We start from the raw sequence: 17,670 nt of genomic DNA on the forward strand, positions 1-17,670 counted from the left end.
TGATTAGTTGTTTTATTTTATCTAATTCAGCGTTTCTCAACCTTGGCGATTTTCAGTCCTTTGGACTTCAACTCCCAGAATCTCCCAGCCAGCATAGCATAAATTAGTTTATTTAATTGTTAAAACATTAATGACAACTTTAAAAAATGTAGTGGTTTTTGAGATATATTTTCCTCCCTTCCCCCAGAATGAAGTTCCTACATTTTGATGATTATGATGTGGAAAAGATGGTAAAAGCAAGTAAAGATATTAAGCCACTCAGACAACTATTCCATGCAAGTTATTTCATCTTTAGTTCCCATTCATGCCCCCACCCTCACTCGTTTCCCCCAAACAATACTTTTCAACCTACCTGTTACTTGACAGCTTTTTCCACCCATGAGCAACTAGCATGCAGAATCCCATGCTGGGAACATATAACACTCGTTCTGCTACTACGAAGCCAACAGGGAAAAAAAGGTTTGACGCTGGGATGAATGGCAGAACTATTAAACAAAGTGCCTAAAACAGCAAAAGAAAAACACACACAAACACTAGCTAGTAACCCAAAACAGAAAAGTACTTAAGCATTATACAGACCTACAGCATACATGTCTGTGAAAGAGGCATTGATTTAATTTTACATTTAGAATCCCTATTTTTTCCCTCTAGAGTTCTGATGGAATCAGAAACTTGCTATTCTATGCTGTTAGCAAATCTAGATTTATCTTGTGTCCCTTCAAAGTATGTCTACAAAGCTTGTCTTCAAAGCTACTTCTTAAAAAGGGACTTATGACCATTTTTCACACTTTATGACCATTGCAGCATCTCCATGGTTGCATAATCAAAATTCAGGTGCTTGGCAACTAGTTCGTATTTATGATGGTTGAAGTGTCCTGAGATCACATGATCCAGCTCTTGCACTCTTCTGAGGAACAAAGTCAATGGAAAATACAGATTCACATAACAGCCATGTTATTAACTTAATAAATGCAATAATTCATTTAACAACTGTGGCAAGCGAAGTTGTAAAATGGGGCAAAACTCACTTAACAAATGTTTAATTTAACAACAGAAAGTTTGGGCTCAATTGTGGTCGAGGATTACCTGTATTCATCTATGTGTATAATCAATTTGTTATGTACAATCACCAAATCTAATGAAACAGAGCAAACCTTTAGTGAACTGGATAACTGTAGTTAAAGAGCAATAGCACTTAAGACTTATATATTACTTCATAGTGCTTTACAGCTCTCTCTAAGCAGTTTATAGAGTCAGCATATTGACTACAACAATCTGGGCCCTCATTTTACTGACCTTGGAAAGATAGAAGTCTGAGCCAGTCAGGATCAAACTGCTGGCAATTGGCAGAATTAGCCTGCAATATTGCATTCTAACCATTGCGCCACCACAGCTCTGTTCAAAGATTTAAATTGGCTTATTTAAAGGTTTTAAACAAGCCAATCAAAAACATTGATTTAACTGCAAGTTATGAAAGGAGCAATGGATTGAATAGATTTGTTAATAACAGACTCATAGAAATCAGAGGGGCTTATATCAGTTCAGACTTATCCATTGTCTTCACTGGATATGATCTTAAGTCTAGAGAAGACCTACATGTTTAGGGGAAAGATGCATGGGCCTATATCAGAATCGTGTTATAAACAAGCATATTATAGTTACTTCAAAAAGAGACAAGAGTCCAAATGAAGCAGTGTAATGTTCGTATATATCTAACTCTACAGAACAGCTTTTGCCAGCATACACATCATCCAGACTGATGTATTTCAAATCCCAGAATTCTTCAATTGGCATAGAGAGAATTCTATGAGTTGAATTTTTTTTTTATTTTTTTTTTTTATTTTATTAAGCATTTATAGGCTGCCCTTTTCCCTGAGGGGACTCAGGGCGGCTTACAATAATAGGGGAGGGGAGTGCAGGACAAAACACAAAAAGAAAATGTGAATAAAAATAATTAGCAATAAAAAACCCAACATTCATTCAACATTCGGGAGGGGCGAGAGTAAGTCTTATCCCCAGGCCTGACGGGATAGCCAGATCTTGAGGGCTGTGCGGAAGGCCTGGACGGTGGTGAGGGTGCGGATCTCCACGGGGAGATTGTTCCATAGCGTCGGAGCTGCAACTGAGAAGGCTCTCCTCCGCGTAGTCGCCAGTCGGCACTGACTGGCGGATGGAATTCGGAGGAGGCCTACTCTATGAGATCTGATGGGACGGAGGGAGGTAATCGGCAGAAGGCGGTCTCTCAAATAGCCAGATCCACTACCATGGAGCGCTTTATAGATGGTAAGAAGGACCTTGAAGTGCACCCGGAGACCAACAGGTAGCCAGCGCAGCTCACGGAGGATCGGTGTTATGTGGGCGAACCGTGGTGCGCCCACAATCACTCGCGCGGCTGCATTTTGGACTAGCTGAAGTCGCCGGATGCTCTTCAAGGGCAGCCCCATGTAGAGCACATTGCAGTATTCCAGCCTAGAGATCACAAGGGCTCGAGTGACTGTTGTGAGGGCCTCCCGGTTCAGGTAGGGCCGCAACTGGCGCACCAGGCGAACCTGGGCAAATGCCCCCCTGGTCACAGCTGATAAGTGGTGGTCAAAACTCAGCTGTGGGTCCAGGAGGACTCCCAAGTTGCGGACCCTGTCTGAGGGGTATAAATTTTGACCCCCCAGCCTGAGCGATGGAACGTCAGCCAAATTGTTGGGAGGAAAACACAACAGCCACTCGGTCTTGTCCGGGTTGAGTACCAGTTTGTTAGCTCTCATCCAGTCTTTAACAGCCTCAAGACCCCGGTTCATCACGTCCACCGCTTCATTGAGTTGGCACGGGGCGGACAGATACAACTGTGTATCGTCCGCGTATTGATGGTATTTTATCCCGTGCCTCCAAATGATCTCGCCCAGCGGTTTCATGTATATGTTAAACAGCAGGGGGGATAAGACCGAACCCTGCGGCACCCCACAAGTTAGGGGCCTCAGGGACGATCTCTGCCCCCCCACCGACACCGACTGCGACCTGTCCGAGAGGTAGGAGGAGAACCACTGCAGAACAGTGCCGCCCACCCCCACCTCCCGCAGTCGTCGCAGAAGGATACCATGGTCGATGGTATCGAAAGCCGCTGAGAGGTCAAGGAGAACCAGGATGGACGCGTGGCCTCCATCTCTGGCTCTCCAGAGATCATCGGTCAATGCGACCAAAGCGGTTTCTGTGCTGTAACCGGGCCTGAAGCCTGACTGGAAGGGGTCAAGATAGTTAGCTTCCTCCAAGGTACGCTGAAGCTGGAAGGCCACCACCTTCTCAACAACCTTCCCCACAAAGGGGAGGTTGGAGACTGGACGGTAGTTATTAAGAACAGCTGGATCCAAGGACGGTTTCTTCAGGAATTCCTCATATTTGGAAGCCACTCAGGTTGGAGTTAAACTGCTGTAGGAGATCCAAACCAAAGGCCAATATTGGAACAGTTTATTCACAACCTTTCTAATTCCTTGAAGTTTACACTGCTAGATCTGCTTAGCTTTAGCAAAACCTTACCAAAGATTTAATTGCAAACAATAGATCTGCATTTGTCACTGCACATGCAAGCAATTGGGTTAGTTACCTCTGATGCACTCCTAGTTCTTTGTAAGGTTATCTGCCTAAATCTGCTTAAAGGCAGGGCAGCCATCCTTTTGCTTCCACCACTGAACATTTTACATAAGTTATATACTGCTCTGAGAAAGCTATGTTATAGCAGCATAGAGTATATGCAAGTTTAATAGACTCTGATGCCCAGATATGACATACACAGTATGTCCAGTACATTACATACATACATTACACTGGGTAATATGGAGTGGTGAGGTGATCTAGAGATGGAGCTTTACCTCACAATCAGGAGGCTGTGAGTTTGAACCTAGGTAGAGGCAATATTTATCTCTGGGCACAATGAGAATATATCTGTTGAACAAAACTCTGCATTGGCAACAGGATGGACAGTGCCAATTAAAACATTCTGCTAGCTCCATTCAGTTTCCCAGACTTCACCCTGCAAGGGATTATGGGGTTGTTAATTGAAGGTGATGATTACACTGGGTAATATCTCCCAATGATCATCAGTTGTGATGTCCAAGGCACTATAACCTATGACTCAGACTGATTTTAAATTCTGCCTCCTGAAGTATCTCAGGTTCTCAGATGATGTATTTAATTTAGATCAATAAGAATTCATAAGCTTCTTCCTGGACCACAAACTACAAAAGCAAGCTTTCCTGGAAAAGGAATGAACTACTTGTTTTTTCTTCATAGTAAAAATACACAGCCAAATGTCTTTGGAAGCATCTCTGCCATTTTTTTTTTCTTTTTTTGGTTCTGCTTTTTTTTTTTGCTGCTGAGCCACATCTAAATCACTCCCTCAGCAGAGAGTGAAGGCAATTTATTCATAATCCTACTGAGTCATTATTAATTCAACAATCAACATAGAATGCTGATAAGCATTTAGGAAATGAAATTAAAAAGTATGCAAGTGTCTAGATTTCATAATCATAAGGACACAACAGAAACATTGGCTAAACTTATAATTTATTTATTTAAAAGATTTATGTGGCCGCTCTCATCCTAAGCAACTCTGAATAACTCACACAACAAGCGGAAGGCTTACAGAAATCCATTCTTAATGCAGGGAATACTAAATGTCTAACTTTTGGTGGTATATTCCAAATCAAAATGCTACTTTTGGTGCAGTTTCTAAAAAAATCCTTAAAGCATTCATATGAAATGAAATGAAATCTGCTGAAAAACCCGATGGAAAAATAGGATTTTCTAATGACATCCTAATATTTTTGTGATGCCGACTGTATGTAGCCCATAACATCTTTTTACATAACAAATAACATTACTTGGGCTCCACTACAACCGTGATCAACATAAAGCACAAAATTACCCCATGGACTCCCCTTTTTACTTAATTGTGTTTGTTTTCCTAGATTATTGCTAGAACAGCAATGGTTATTAGGAAGTACTCAAGTGACTTCCAGCATTTTTGCTCAGGGCAGATTTCATTTCATTCATAGATCAAGCATTGGATGGGGGTGGGGGGAGGGGAGAGTCATTTAATCCAGAATCTATCTATGGTGCTGTTACTGTGTTGTTTTAACATGGCAAAAAAAAAACCTGCTGTCAATAAAGCTCACATTGTATGTGTATATTACAAGAACCTCATAAGCACAGAAGAGCAAAATCTGCAGATACAAAGTTACACTGTGAAATAGATGCTCCAAGAAATACTTTTTAAAAAATTCAGCAAAGAAATAGAATATGCATTATGCATCCCATTCTTGATACATCCAACATTCCTCACAATTTTGATTACAGATAATATACAATGTACCAGCTTGGTAAAATCTGACCTTTCCCTGAGTGCCGAACTAACGCAACTCAAAGTGTAACAACATTCAAGGACAAAAGGCAATGTAGAGATACAATGAGAACAATAATTAACTCCATACCTACAAAAAACAATCACTGAAATGTATTGATGTAAGTATAGCACAATAGACCATGCAACAGAAATTAGCTAATTCAATAAAATGTGGTGATAAATAGGATCTCTATTTTCATATATGCAGCAAAATCGACTTGGGAATATTTCCATCACTTACACTGAATTGGGACTGAATTGTAGCGGCTGAAAGAAAAAAAATCAAATCTAAAGAAAATGTGCTGAATATAGAATAATCTAATTCAGTATACATTTAAATCTCTCTGCACAGTTGCAAGTAATACAAGAGGGGCTCCCCTTGTGATGAAAGTGAGAATCAGTGCTGAAGGTACTACAGGTCTCACTATTACCACTATTCACTGTATCTGGGTTGTGTGTTTGGGATGGGGGATCCCCCAGGTAAGGGAACTGAGAGGCCAGGGTTAGGGAATGCTGCCTCTCTTGGCCCATTTTTCCTGCTGCTCCCTGTGATTTACAGAGGAATTCAGGGAGTTGAAAGAGGATCAGGAGACACCGAAAGGAACACTGGAAGAAAACAAAGAATGAGCTTGACCAAACATAAGTTAAGGCCACTATTAAGGTTTATCTCATGATGGCATGAACAGAGAAGTGCCAATACTTATCTGCTCTGCCACCCAGCACCCTGTTTAGGGTTACCTGGATTCTCCTCAGAAAAGGAAACCTGAAGGCCCATTTACAAAGCCGTGCAGAGGAATTTGTGCACCTATAGGATAAAATCGCTTGGATTCATTCCCAATTGCATACCAAGCATGATGTAAATCCTGTGGAGAGGCCCAGAGAATGGACTTACCCAGTTATTTGGGAATGATTTGATTCTATTGGACTTGAGGAAATGGACAGGATCCTCTGGAATGTAAATGCCATCACCTGTGCATTAGATCCATGCCCTTCCTGGCTGGTTAAAGACTGCCCAGGAGATAGGTGGTGAATTTATCCTTGTTGGCGGGCGTGTCCTGGGTCTTTTTAAAGAGGCACCGGTGTGCCCCTCCTTAAGAAGTCATGGTAACATACCATTCTGGACAACTTTTGTCCCCTTTTGAGGGAAGATGGTTGAGAAAGCGGTGGTGTTACAGAGGAAATGGATTATCTGGATTCTCTTCAGTTAAATATCAGGCCCAGTTTTGGGACTAAAATAGTAGTGGTCACACTCGTAGATGATCTCGGGTGATAGCAGAATGGAGGCGATGCATCCATCCTTGCTCCTTTTGACCTCTTGGTGACTTTTGATACCATTTGAGCATTCTATCTTTTTGAGCTGACTTAGTGAGTTGGGGGTGGGTGGCGTAGTTACATGCTGGCTCACCTCCATCCTCCAAGGTCAGTCTCAATCAGTCTTGATAAGTAGCCCTATAATGTCACTTACCATTAATACAGTCTTGGAGGAATCCCCAGGATACCGGAGACTGAAGACCACCAAAGTGCCCAAAAAGCAGAAGAAGGTGACAGTGGCAACATTTCTTACATCTAGCACGGATTCTATCAATGGGATGGTGCCCATTGTCCAGTCACAACACAATTCAGAAGGATTTAGAAGCAGCCAAGCATTTACTGGAAGAAGGTAATTGAAAGTCAACTGCCTCACAGGAGATGGACTCACAGCAGCTGGGTTATCAAACCTAGAAAGAAAAAGTTGAGTTGAGGTGCAACCATATGACATGCAATATAACAGGAGACTTACGTTAAATCTTTGGATTAGATCCAGGATTGAATGAAAAAGTATTTTGTGAAATGGATGACCTAAAGAGAAAGGTTGAAGGGAAAATGATGATTCCCTCCCTCAAAAAAACCGCTTCCTCTTCCTACAACAATGCTGAAGGCGGAAGGCTTATTCAAAACAGTGTGAAAAATGGGACAGTAGCAATGGTGAAAATTATGGCCCAATCTAGCTGGATTCTTGTGCTCTTTACTAAGGGAAGGAGTTCTTCCATTCATGAAGGGTCAAACCCTAGTTAGAATTCTTGCAAAGCTGCCTTGACCTTTTATTGAACCAAGGAAAACAACAATTTATGCATTTCTATAGTTTAGCAGATACAAGCTGAGATCCAAAGCAAGCAAATCAAGTGACCGGTTAATCTGTTTAAACTGAGTTAGGCAACTTCTTAAAAGTCTGGTGTAAGCAGAACCTTACTGGGTCCATGATTCATGTATCATGTACAAGGTCAGGATGCCCAGCAGGTTGCTTTGCTAATGCAGACATGATTAACTGCTGAGATCACCAAGGGACTTCTATTGCATGTGCCTAGGACTGCAAAGTGCTATGCTGTAGTCATCATGCCTGTAATATTTTACGAGAAATATGTTAAAATGCTCTCTCTTCTGCCAAGCCTTCTTTACATAAATGTTGGACAAATGCTTTTTGTTTCTGCTTTTTCTCCCGCTCCTTCTTACTATAATTGGTTTTTACATTTATTGTTTTACTCTACAGTTTATATGTTGTAAACTGCTTTGAGATGCTTTTATGTAGCAAACAGTATATATATATGGTAAGCCCCAATTATGGGAGGAAGCTAACTGCTTCCATCATCTGTCCTTCGGCTCGTCACAAGAGTCCATCACGACAGAAACCCAATATTTTTTACTGTTGCCTTTGTTATATTTGTGTTTTTTTATTTGTGCTGATAAATACATAAAGGGAGACTAGTATAGATCTATTTCAAGCTATTTAGCTCTCATCAGCTAGCCATACCCTTACTGGGATTTGAACCTGGGCTATATGGCATACTAGGCACACTAGGCAAAGATCTTAGCCATTAGGCCACAGGCTCTTATCCGTTTATCAACGAAGCCAGGGTGAAAGGTATCTATTAGATTTTTACAACCCCTGGTAAGCCCCAATTATGGGAGGAAGCTAACTGCTTCCATCATCTGTCCTTCGGCTCATCACAAGAGTCCATCACGACAGAAACCCAATATTTTTTACTGTTGCCTTTGTTATATTTGTGTTTTTTTATTTGTGCTGATAAATAAATAAAGGGAGACTAGTATAGATCTATTTCAAGCTATTTAGCTCTCATCAGCTAGCCATACCCTTACTGGGATTTGAACCTGGGCTATATGGCATACTAGGCACACTAGGCAGAGATCTTAGCCATTAGGCCACAGGCTCTTATCCGTTTATCAGCGTAAAAATCTAATAGATACCTTTCACCCTGGCTTCGCTGATAAACGGAGTGTGCCTAGTATGCCATATAGCCCAGGTTCAAATCCCAGTAAGGGTATGGCTAGCTGATGAGAGCTAAATAGCTTGAAATAGATCTATACTAGTCTCCCTTTATTTATTTATCAGCACAAATAAAAAAACACACACACACACACACACACACACACACACACACACACACACACATATATATATATATATATATATATATATATATATAATGCAAATACTCAGGACAGGGATAGCAATTAACTCAAAAGCCAGCAATTGCTTGGCTTCGAGCCAGCAAGTGCAGAGAGAAGACTCCACTGAAATATGGAAAAGGGACCAAGGTATAAACTGTTATGAGTATAAGAAAGAAGAATAGTTATGTTGACAGAGAAGTCCCAATTGTTTAACACAGTTTCAGCCTATTCACAGTAGACATTCTTATCTAACTATAGCATGTCAAGGGTCGGAGAACTCCTGCTAAGTTCAAACCTGCCATCTAAATTAAGCTGTGAATAGTTGACTACTGGAGATCTACGACTGAATCCTGGATAAGGAAACATGACAGAAGAGGGTTGCATGCATGCAGCTTTTTTTTTTTTTTTTTGCTTTCTGCAGATGAGCACACCTGAGACCAGCAATACATCCTTTATCTTTATCCAATTTCAATCCCTATATTTACAGGGGAGACCCTGAATAGGCTTATGAGTTTGTTGAAACAGTAAACATAACAAAAGATCACAAAATATTTAATGCATAAGTGAGATATTATAATAAATATATTATATATTATATAAAAGCCAAGTAGCAGAAATACTTCTTCAAACAGAAATATTTATCCACTTTTCCCCAAGTTCCTTCACTATTACAAATAGTGGAATTTACCTTGTAAACACCGGTAACTGGGATTGAATAACTTGAACTCTGATCACAACAAGTAGTAGGGTACTGAACATCAGAACAATTAGTTTCAATAACATTTGAAGCATACAGTAGGGAATGCTGCCTTTGCCTCGAAGAATGTGTAACGCTGTATACCAAAGAATTGGCACAGTATACTGGACAAGGAAATAAAAACATAAACAAAATTCAAATGAATTTTCTGACACCATGTATCACACAAGCAAACTTCTTCAACATAATTCAATCCAAGTGTGCAGGTCTACAACTCCCCAAATTCCCAAACAAGGTAGCAGTAATTCTGGGGATTTCATTCAACTGAAATCCACCCCCCCAAAAAAAAAATTTTTTTGGGGGGGGGGGGAGAAGAGCCTTCAAACAGGATTCAAAACCCTTTCTGCCCCCTTTATTTGAAGCTTGTCTCATGATTAATGTAACCAAACACTTTTAAGTTTTATTCACCAATCATACTGAGTTCTGTCATACATCAAAATCTTTTTCAATTCAATAAGCTATTCATGTTATATTCACTGACAATACATTTAACACAAATCCAATGTTTAGTGCATTTAAAGTACCCATTAACACAACAATGCCAGTATTCTATGCATGCTAGGATGCTTAGGTCCTCAAGCCATACACTTCACACATCTGTCTTGTACAAAATAGTTCATGTTATCTCCTAGATTTAGAACAGTCTTAAAAAGCGAGTTGTTGTCTTATGGCAATTTAATTGTACTATCGTCCATTCTGAAGTTTGCTTGTTCGCTACTGACACATTTCTTTTTCACTGGCTTTGTTATCATGGAAAAAAAAATATTTTTAGGGTTGATGTAGTTGTACCAGAAGTAACGGGGTACAGGGGAAATAACTTTAAGAGATAAGAAATGGGAGGTCTGTGGATTCATTTGCCAGTAATTCAATAATAGGAGCAAAGTTTTCATTTGGTATTTTTAGCTTTGGACAACACCTATTGCACGTGAGATGTCATTGGTATCTTGCATTTGCATGGGCCTTGGAACTCAAGTGAGATATGATCTAGTTCAGTGTTTCAAATGTGGCAACTTTAAGCTGTGTAGACTTCAACTCCCAGAATTCCCCACTCAGCATGTGACTCGGAACTCTGGGAGTTGAAGTCCACACATCTTGAAGATGACAAGTTTGAAAACATTGATCTAGTCAGTCTGGAATTCATTTGAGTGTCCTCCTTTAGCACAAAGAGATCCCAAATAATCTTTATGGTACTTTCAGTCCTATTCTGCAATAAAACTTGTGGGGACTAAATTATTCATCTAGATATATTCATTAAATCTAATACATGCTCCTGTGAATAGAAGTGACATATTTTAATTTCAGATCTGAAATTGAATCAGATAAATTCCTTACCCCTTGAGCAATAAATACTTCATAGACACAACATATCCCCACCACCGTTACTCCTTGTTCCTTACATAATGTAGCAATAGCCACTAAAAAAACTGTTGCTGCAATAGGAGTCCACACTGCAATGTAAGATACAAAAACAGTTAGTCTTCGTGAATTTGGGAAAAGTAACATTGCATTTCAAATGTCAGCCTGGAAATATTTCCTTACGCTCTGAACACTGAATGTACATTGTCTTGCCAGATGGTTTTATTGAAAGTGACATTTTATAGCTATTTAAGAATAGAAGTACCATCTTATGCCATTTGTAGATGCCATGCCAAGGCATAGTCCTCCAATCTGGTATTATCCAGAGGCCATGCCACAACTTCCAAAATCATAGGGCCTTTGCTCTTGTTTCCTTAAATTAGGATTGGGTGACCTTATATAGATGTGGTCTTTTCTTAAAAATATTTTTTGTGGTGAGACACATGGTGGCAGAATTGCAGCAAAGAATGATTGATTCAAGTGCTAAGAGTATGATTGGGATGTATCTCTCTCTGGCACCTCATATGCTTTCATTTTAAAATATACTTCACTTTTAGCCATAGAACAGGAGAAAATGAACTGACTTGTTACACAGTGATTTGAAATCACACAAACCACTGCAGATTCCTTATCTGGGCTTTAAATAACTACATTGAAGGTATTGGGGGTGGGGGATGAATTATTGACCACTCATTGTTTGCTTTACCTATAGTGTTTTCAGGCCCTCTGGATCTGGTATAGGACAGAAAAGCAGCTAGAAAAAAAATTGAGGAGAGAAGTTCTGCTCTGCCCACCACACCAGTTACCTAAATAAAAGATACAGCAATATAAATCATTTAAGCAAAATGAGATAAAATATTAAAGTAAGGGACAAAAAAATCTTACATATTTATATTCAAGTTCTGATTTTCCATTGTGGAAGTATGCAAGGATAGAACTAGACTGCCATCATGTGGATAAACAAGGAAATGCCCTTATTGTAAATTAATATTATAAGTAAACTGAAGATGCTCTGAGCTCAAGCCCAACTGCTATAACACATCCATGGACTTTTCCTGAGGATAGGACAGTATATATAGTATATGTAGTCTAGCCCTTGCCTTTTTCAAGGGTGCTTTTCAAACTCCCAGCCTACATCCCCAGATCAATCATTGCTGAGTTGCTCGGCTATAACTTGCAGAACATAGGAAGAAAGCAAGTTGCCACATCAGAGATGTTTTATTTTTACTCGGGAATGAATTTTGGAGAAAAATGTGCATTATCCCAAACAAATATGACCTAGAATAAACTTTCCTTACTTTTTTGGTTGCGTGTTATAAATGGACGGGAGGGAAAGAAAAAATAGAGTAAGAAGTGACTGACTCATTCAGAGACCAAGAATGAAGGAACATGTTGATTGCTCTGTGAATATGTGCTTAGAAAAAGCTCTTTGGATTCAAAAGACATGATGTAATCTGAGTACTGTGTATGTACATAAACAGTCATTTTGCCAAGCAGAAGCACTGCCAAACACATGACTTTGGAACGTTCTTGACACAATTGCATAGAGCCTTCAAGAGGACAAGCTGCCTCACAGCTTTAACAAGGGAGCACATTCACGGAGCACAATAACTGCTTATGCCAGTTCACTTCCTAAAGCACACTTCAAATGCATTAACACAATCATGCGGTAGCTGGAAAGGTGATGTCTGTAAGTAAATGATAGGTTTAAATGTAGATGCATTTGAGAATAGCCCCCTTATTTTAATATCCCACCCCCAATTTCCCTAAATTGTTTTCTTACTATCATCACCCTGCATTGTTTCCCTATGCTGTTTAAGAACTCCCCACAGTTCGAACTAGCAAAAAATTTAAATTTACTTACTGCTTCAGTATGTATGGGATGCACTGCAAATAGTAAAGATGCAACCAAACTGCTTTTATTGTCTAAGAAAAGCTTACAGACTTTGAGGAAGATAATACAAACAATTGCATGGAAGATGACGTTCAGGAAGTGGTAAGAAATAGCATTTAATTCACTGAAAAGATAGTTCAAACGAAATGTGAAGACAGTGAAGGGTCGATATGACTTATGACTTCTCTCCTAAAAAGACAAAACAAAGAAGTAAACAATATCACATAGAAAGGAATAAAAGAAAGGAGTAAAAGCTATTGCTAAAATGGAAAATTCTAAAAAAAAGTTTTAGAAGCCTAAACAAATAGTATATGTGTCTTCCCCCTTAAAGATCATGCTAAACAAACAGCCAGATAGCCAAACTAGGCAAATCTGTTCAAATCAATCTCTTCCTCTCATCATATACACACTGCACAAATTCAGTCCTTTGTGCATTGCTAAGAATGCAAGATTACATTATATTTTCTCTTCAAACATTCAAAATAACACAAGTAGGAGTTTTGGAAAATTGCCAATGTCCCTCTGAGCCTTGGGGGCATTCATGACAATTTTGTTTGCTTTGTTTGCTCAAAAACATATCAAATCTTCTCCCTTAGGTTCTCTGTATATGACAGTCTATTTGCTCATTCCAATTTTTTTACAATGAGAGTTTATAAGAGGAGTATGAATTTCAGATAATCTAGTTTGAATAATATTGATTTTTCCTATAGTCTTTATTTATTTATTTATTTGTTTGTTTATTTATTTATTTAATTTGTATGCCGCCCACTCTCAAAGAGACTCTTTAATATCTTGATGATCAAGATTTCTATCCTGGTTATCATATGTTATAAATTAAAAATGAATGGAAAATAAAATATCAGTATTTTGTAAAATATCATTGAAGGCTGCAGTGACATTTTTGAAGTGCAAGGTAGGTCTTGCACATTGGTTCAATGCTTTATAAAAATGCTTTAAGTGTCCTGTAGAGGTATTACCTCAGACATGGGTGTTCCCCAGAAGTCATTCAAAAAAAGATTCTTAATTGGAGTTGAAGGATGCAAATCTTTATTGTCCAAAATGGCGGAAACATCATCAAAAACAAAGCCACAAAATAGACTGTTCCAGTAGCAAGCAGCCACTACTCCACATATTAGTACAAATTCCTTTGAGCTAACATAAGCCATCTTCTCCGGAACTCATACAAACTATCTGTAAAACAAATTTCAGCTTGTTTTAAACATCTGCTTTCATCAACATAAATATACACAGTGAAGATCAACTGAAAGCTAAAAGATTGCTGCTTATCTCCATAAGTAAACAACACTTTTCACAAAAAATGGACCCATTTTAGCATAAAGGCTGCAGCTTTATATCCTAGCAATACTGCTTTGCTGGTTTCACTCATTTGCTTCCACATAGACTTCAAACAGTGATAACATCTGGTATTTTGCTAATTACGGTTTTGAAAAAAAAAACAGTTCAAAAAGATGGACTGCTTCATAAATGCTTAGAAGAGAATCATCTATTCCAACAATACTTTCAGTAATGCTTTGGGGTGGGTGGGGAGTGCGGTGAGAGGAAAGCTACTACCTTATACACTGAGCTTCACTTCTAAAGAGATATTCCTGGGTTTGTATTGTTAGTCTCAGGAATTGTAATATCCCAATTCCTTTTCTTTCAATGACAAGAAAAGCTAGCTTTGAATTCAAAAGAAATAGCATGTCATCCTTAGGGACCAAATCACAGATTCCAAACTGTGTTACCTTTCTTTTAAATGAGATATGTTTCCTTCAAATATTATTTTCTGCTTTAAGAGTTAATCTTCTTAAAATTAACTGTCTCCTTACCAGGCTGCTGGCCATAGGGATGCATTAAAAACTGATCAGGAAATTAAGCCATGTTCTCTAGTTTAAAATAGCACACAAATACATACAACATATTTCCTATATATTGGAATAAATAGGTAGGAGGAAAAGAGTAACAGGTGATTATAGATAAATTAAAATCATATATATTACTTATTGATCAGAAAGTAATATATAATTTGCAATGAAAATGTATCTCCTTTAAAATACATTTTATTCTGAACGATACTGTATTAATCTACCAATATAATGATAACACTTTAGCTTCTTAGATTGCTATAAGTCTTTCAGTACTTTTCAGCTAAGTACCATGCCATACGTTATTTTATAAAGTTTACAGGTCCTATTAAACAGATTAAAAACTTTAAATTGCCTAACTAAAACATAGGATTGTATACTATGGATGGACCTTTTCAGACCATATAAATCTTAACCTGCTACCAAGTGCTGATATCTTGCTATCCACTGAATTGTAGCAACTATTGATGTAATATTGCATTGTAATATTATTGAATATTACAATATTGAATATGTAATAATATTGAATTGTAGCAACTGTTGATGAAATATTGATGTAATATTTCTGGATGTAATATTGCAATCAAAATCCATAGACTCTTCAGTTAATCAGCAATTGCTGAAAATATATGGGCACTTGGAACTAGTGGTACTGAATAAAATAAAATAGCTCCTTGTGAAAAAGAAATTGGTAGGCAAATATATCCTGCCAGAGAATTCCTTACTTAAAAGTGGAAAATTATCACATTAGTCTGGATATGGTTCTTATGACAGAGCCTTACCTAGGAGGTAATGACTTACGTAAAATTATATAAATTCAGTCTCTGAAGAAAGGTGAGAATTATGGTCTCTTAAATTTATTACCAGATTATTCTATCTTGCAATAACAGTATATCAAAATGTACATAGAGAGAAAAAGGCATTTTCTTTTACTGAATGAAATCAACCACCATTATAAAAATAGTTTTCAAAGGAATTGTACAAACATTTGATTTCATCAGTAATCTTGAATTGACATATTCAATCAGCTCACCAAGATTTTTATGCCCAGATTAAAATAACAATGCACAATGCAAAAAAAAAATAGTCATGCATTTTATCTTACAATGAAGCAATGATTAAAGAATTTGGGATGAGTGTCCAAAAATCAACATTTTTAGAACATTTACCTTATCAATCAAGCATAAAATGTTTTTTCATTTATGCAAATTCTTCAAAGAGAAGCCATTTCTAAAATCTTTTTTCCAATCTGTATTACTTACTACTATCAGTAAGTGACCTGTTACATGGATCTTTACTAGGACAAAGGGAAAGAAAAATAAGACAGTCTTAGAAAACATATTTAGGTCAATTTCATTTAAGCCACCTTAGTTATCTTAAACTGTTGAAATTGCAGAATAGACACACTCAAACTGGACAAAATATTGCATGACAATATTAAGATTATCCAAAAATATAAACTGAGAAAACACTTGTAATTAAGCCAGTTCTAATATTAATATAGTATCATTTAATGACTTCAATTGATTCTGGCAAAATGGTCACAGAGCAACACCGTTACCAAGTAAACCATGTGACATTGTGTGTAGAGATAAGATAGTAGAGATGCTGAGAAAGCCGCTGGTTGCTACAATTTCATTCAGATAAAGTTCTCCCACACAGTATCCTATGCCTGACACCCCCCCCTTTCCCATTTTTTTGCCTCGCACAGCACAGAGACTTCTCTTCTCGTGTTGTCTTCCCAGCTTAGCCCTTCCTAACCATAAGTTAACAAGCTCAACTGTGACCTTAATTAGTTGATTAGAACCCTCCTTCTGGATGGCTCCCTGAAACTGATTAGACCTTAAGCCAATTGCTAACTGGAAGAGACTGGTCCAGTTCAAATATAAGAGTATCAGATTTTCATTAGAAGTTCAGTATGAAGCAATCTTGGACATATGCTAAGAATGGCTTCCTTACTGTTTCTGCTATCTACAAAGCTTATTGTTAAGTCTAGGAGATGATTTTCTGCCTAACTCTGCATAAAGTGATGGCATAATCTTCCTTGCAATTTCCTGCTACTTTGATAGGGAAAACTGGAGATAGCAGTATTGTATTTCACCATGAAAAAAAAATCTTACATGCACACCCAAATATCACATTTATCACCATCAACTAATACTTTACTACCTCGGTTCCTCATATTCCTCTCCTTTGCTGCACCCATTGTTTAAAAATGACAAAATAATGACATGATTTCGAAGAGTGTTGCTTATAAAGAAAGAATGCTTAGTGAAAGGGTTGTGGTTCATGACAGAGTATAAGCTTTGTATGCGAAAGTCTCTCAAACTTTTCAGTGTCTGCTTTTTCCAAGTAGTAGATGATGTGGAAAAACTCTCTTGGAGCCATAAGAACATTGCCAGGTATAGTAGACAATAATGGATTAGCAGAAGTCATGTACCTTTATAACCAGTGAACTATCAGATATATTCTAAGTGATTCAGTGATGACCAGCTGAAAAAAGTTAGCATATAATATGAACAAATCTAAATGTCTTTTCTAAAGGCTCCAAATCGCCTTACATAACACAAAAACACAAAAAATAAAGTTAAAAATACAGTTGCTTTCATTTTGAGTGGGAAAAGTAAGAATTTTGTAAGAGTCAACAGAAGTAACTTGGTTCAATTTACACATATACTTTGACTTAAAACAATGAGCTTTTCTTGGTGCACACTTTTTCCCCAAATAATTATGTAAGACTCTTCACTATTATCTTTGCATAGTTCGTCACTGAAAGTAACTCTGCAGGTGAATAAGGGATCTCTGGGCAATGGAAAGGCAAAATGTAGGCAGATATACCTGGAAGGTATCTCTGTCTGTCTATCCTTATCTTCTACCTTTCCAGGTGTGTGTATGTGTGTGTGTGTGTGTAAATACTAGAAGTTAATAAATTACTAAAGTGTCAAAAATTTCAAGGAAAACA

At 38.0% G+C, this 17,670-nt stretch overlaps 1 protein-coding gene across 3 annotated transcripts in view; it reads right to left on the reverse strand.

Moving 5' to 3' along the window:
* The window catches only part of TMTC3 (transmembrane O-mannosyltransferase targeting cadherins 3), a 35,093-nt gene that overhangs the window by 8,592 nt on the left and 8,831 nt on the right, over positions 1–17,670 (reverse strand). Inside the window, exons 2-9 of one of the 3 annotated variants that reach the window (XM_032221192.1) lie at positions 15,878–16,000; positions 13,821–14,034; positions 12,814–13,032; positions 11,656–11,755; positions 10,926–11,041; positions 9,525–9,697; positions 6,855–7,107; positions 353–501 (exon numbers count right to left, since the gene is read on the reverse strand). In XM_032221192.1, coding sequence (XP_032077083.1) covers positions 353–501; positions 6,855–7,107; positions 9,525–9,697; positions 10,926–11,041; positions 11,656–11,755; positions 12,814–13,032; positions 13,821–14,009 — 1,199 coding nt within the window. In that variant the 5' untranslated portion in view covers positions 14,010–14,034; positions 15,878–16,000. Of the gene's footprint in view, positions 1–352; positions 502–6,854; positions 7,108–9,524; positions 9,698–10,925; positions 11,042–11,655; positions 11,756–12,813; positions 13,033–13,820; positions 14,035–15,877; positions 16,006–17,670 lie in introns of all 3 variants that reach the window. The other 2 variants (XM_032221191.1, XM_032221193.1) reach the window with 2 other exon arrangements.

The sequence above is a fragment of the Thamnophis elegans genome, chromosome 7, assembly GCF_009769535.1.
Source record: "Thamnophis elegans isolate rThaEle1 chromosome 7, rThaEle1.pri, whole genome shotgun sequence".
Classification (NCBI taxonomy): domain Eukaryota; kingdom Metazoa; phylum Chordata; class Lepidosauria; order Squamata; family Colubridae; genus Thamnophis; species Thamnophis elegans.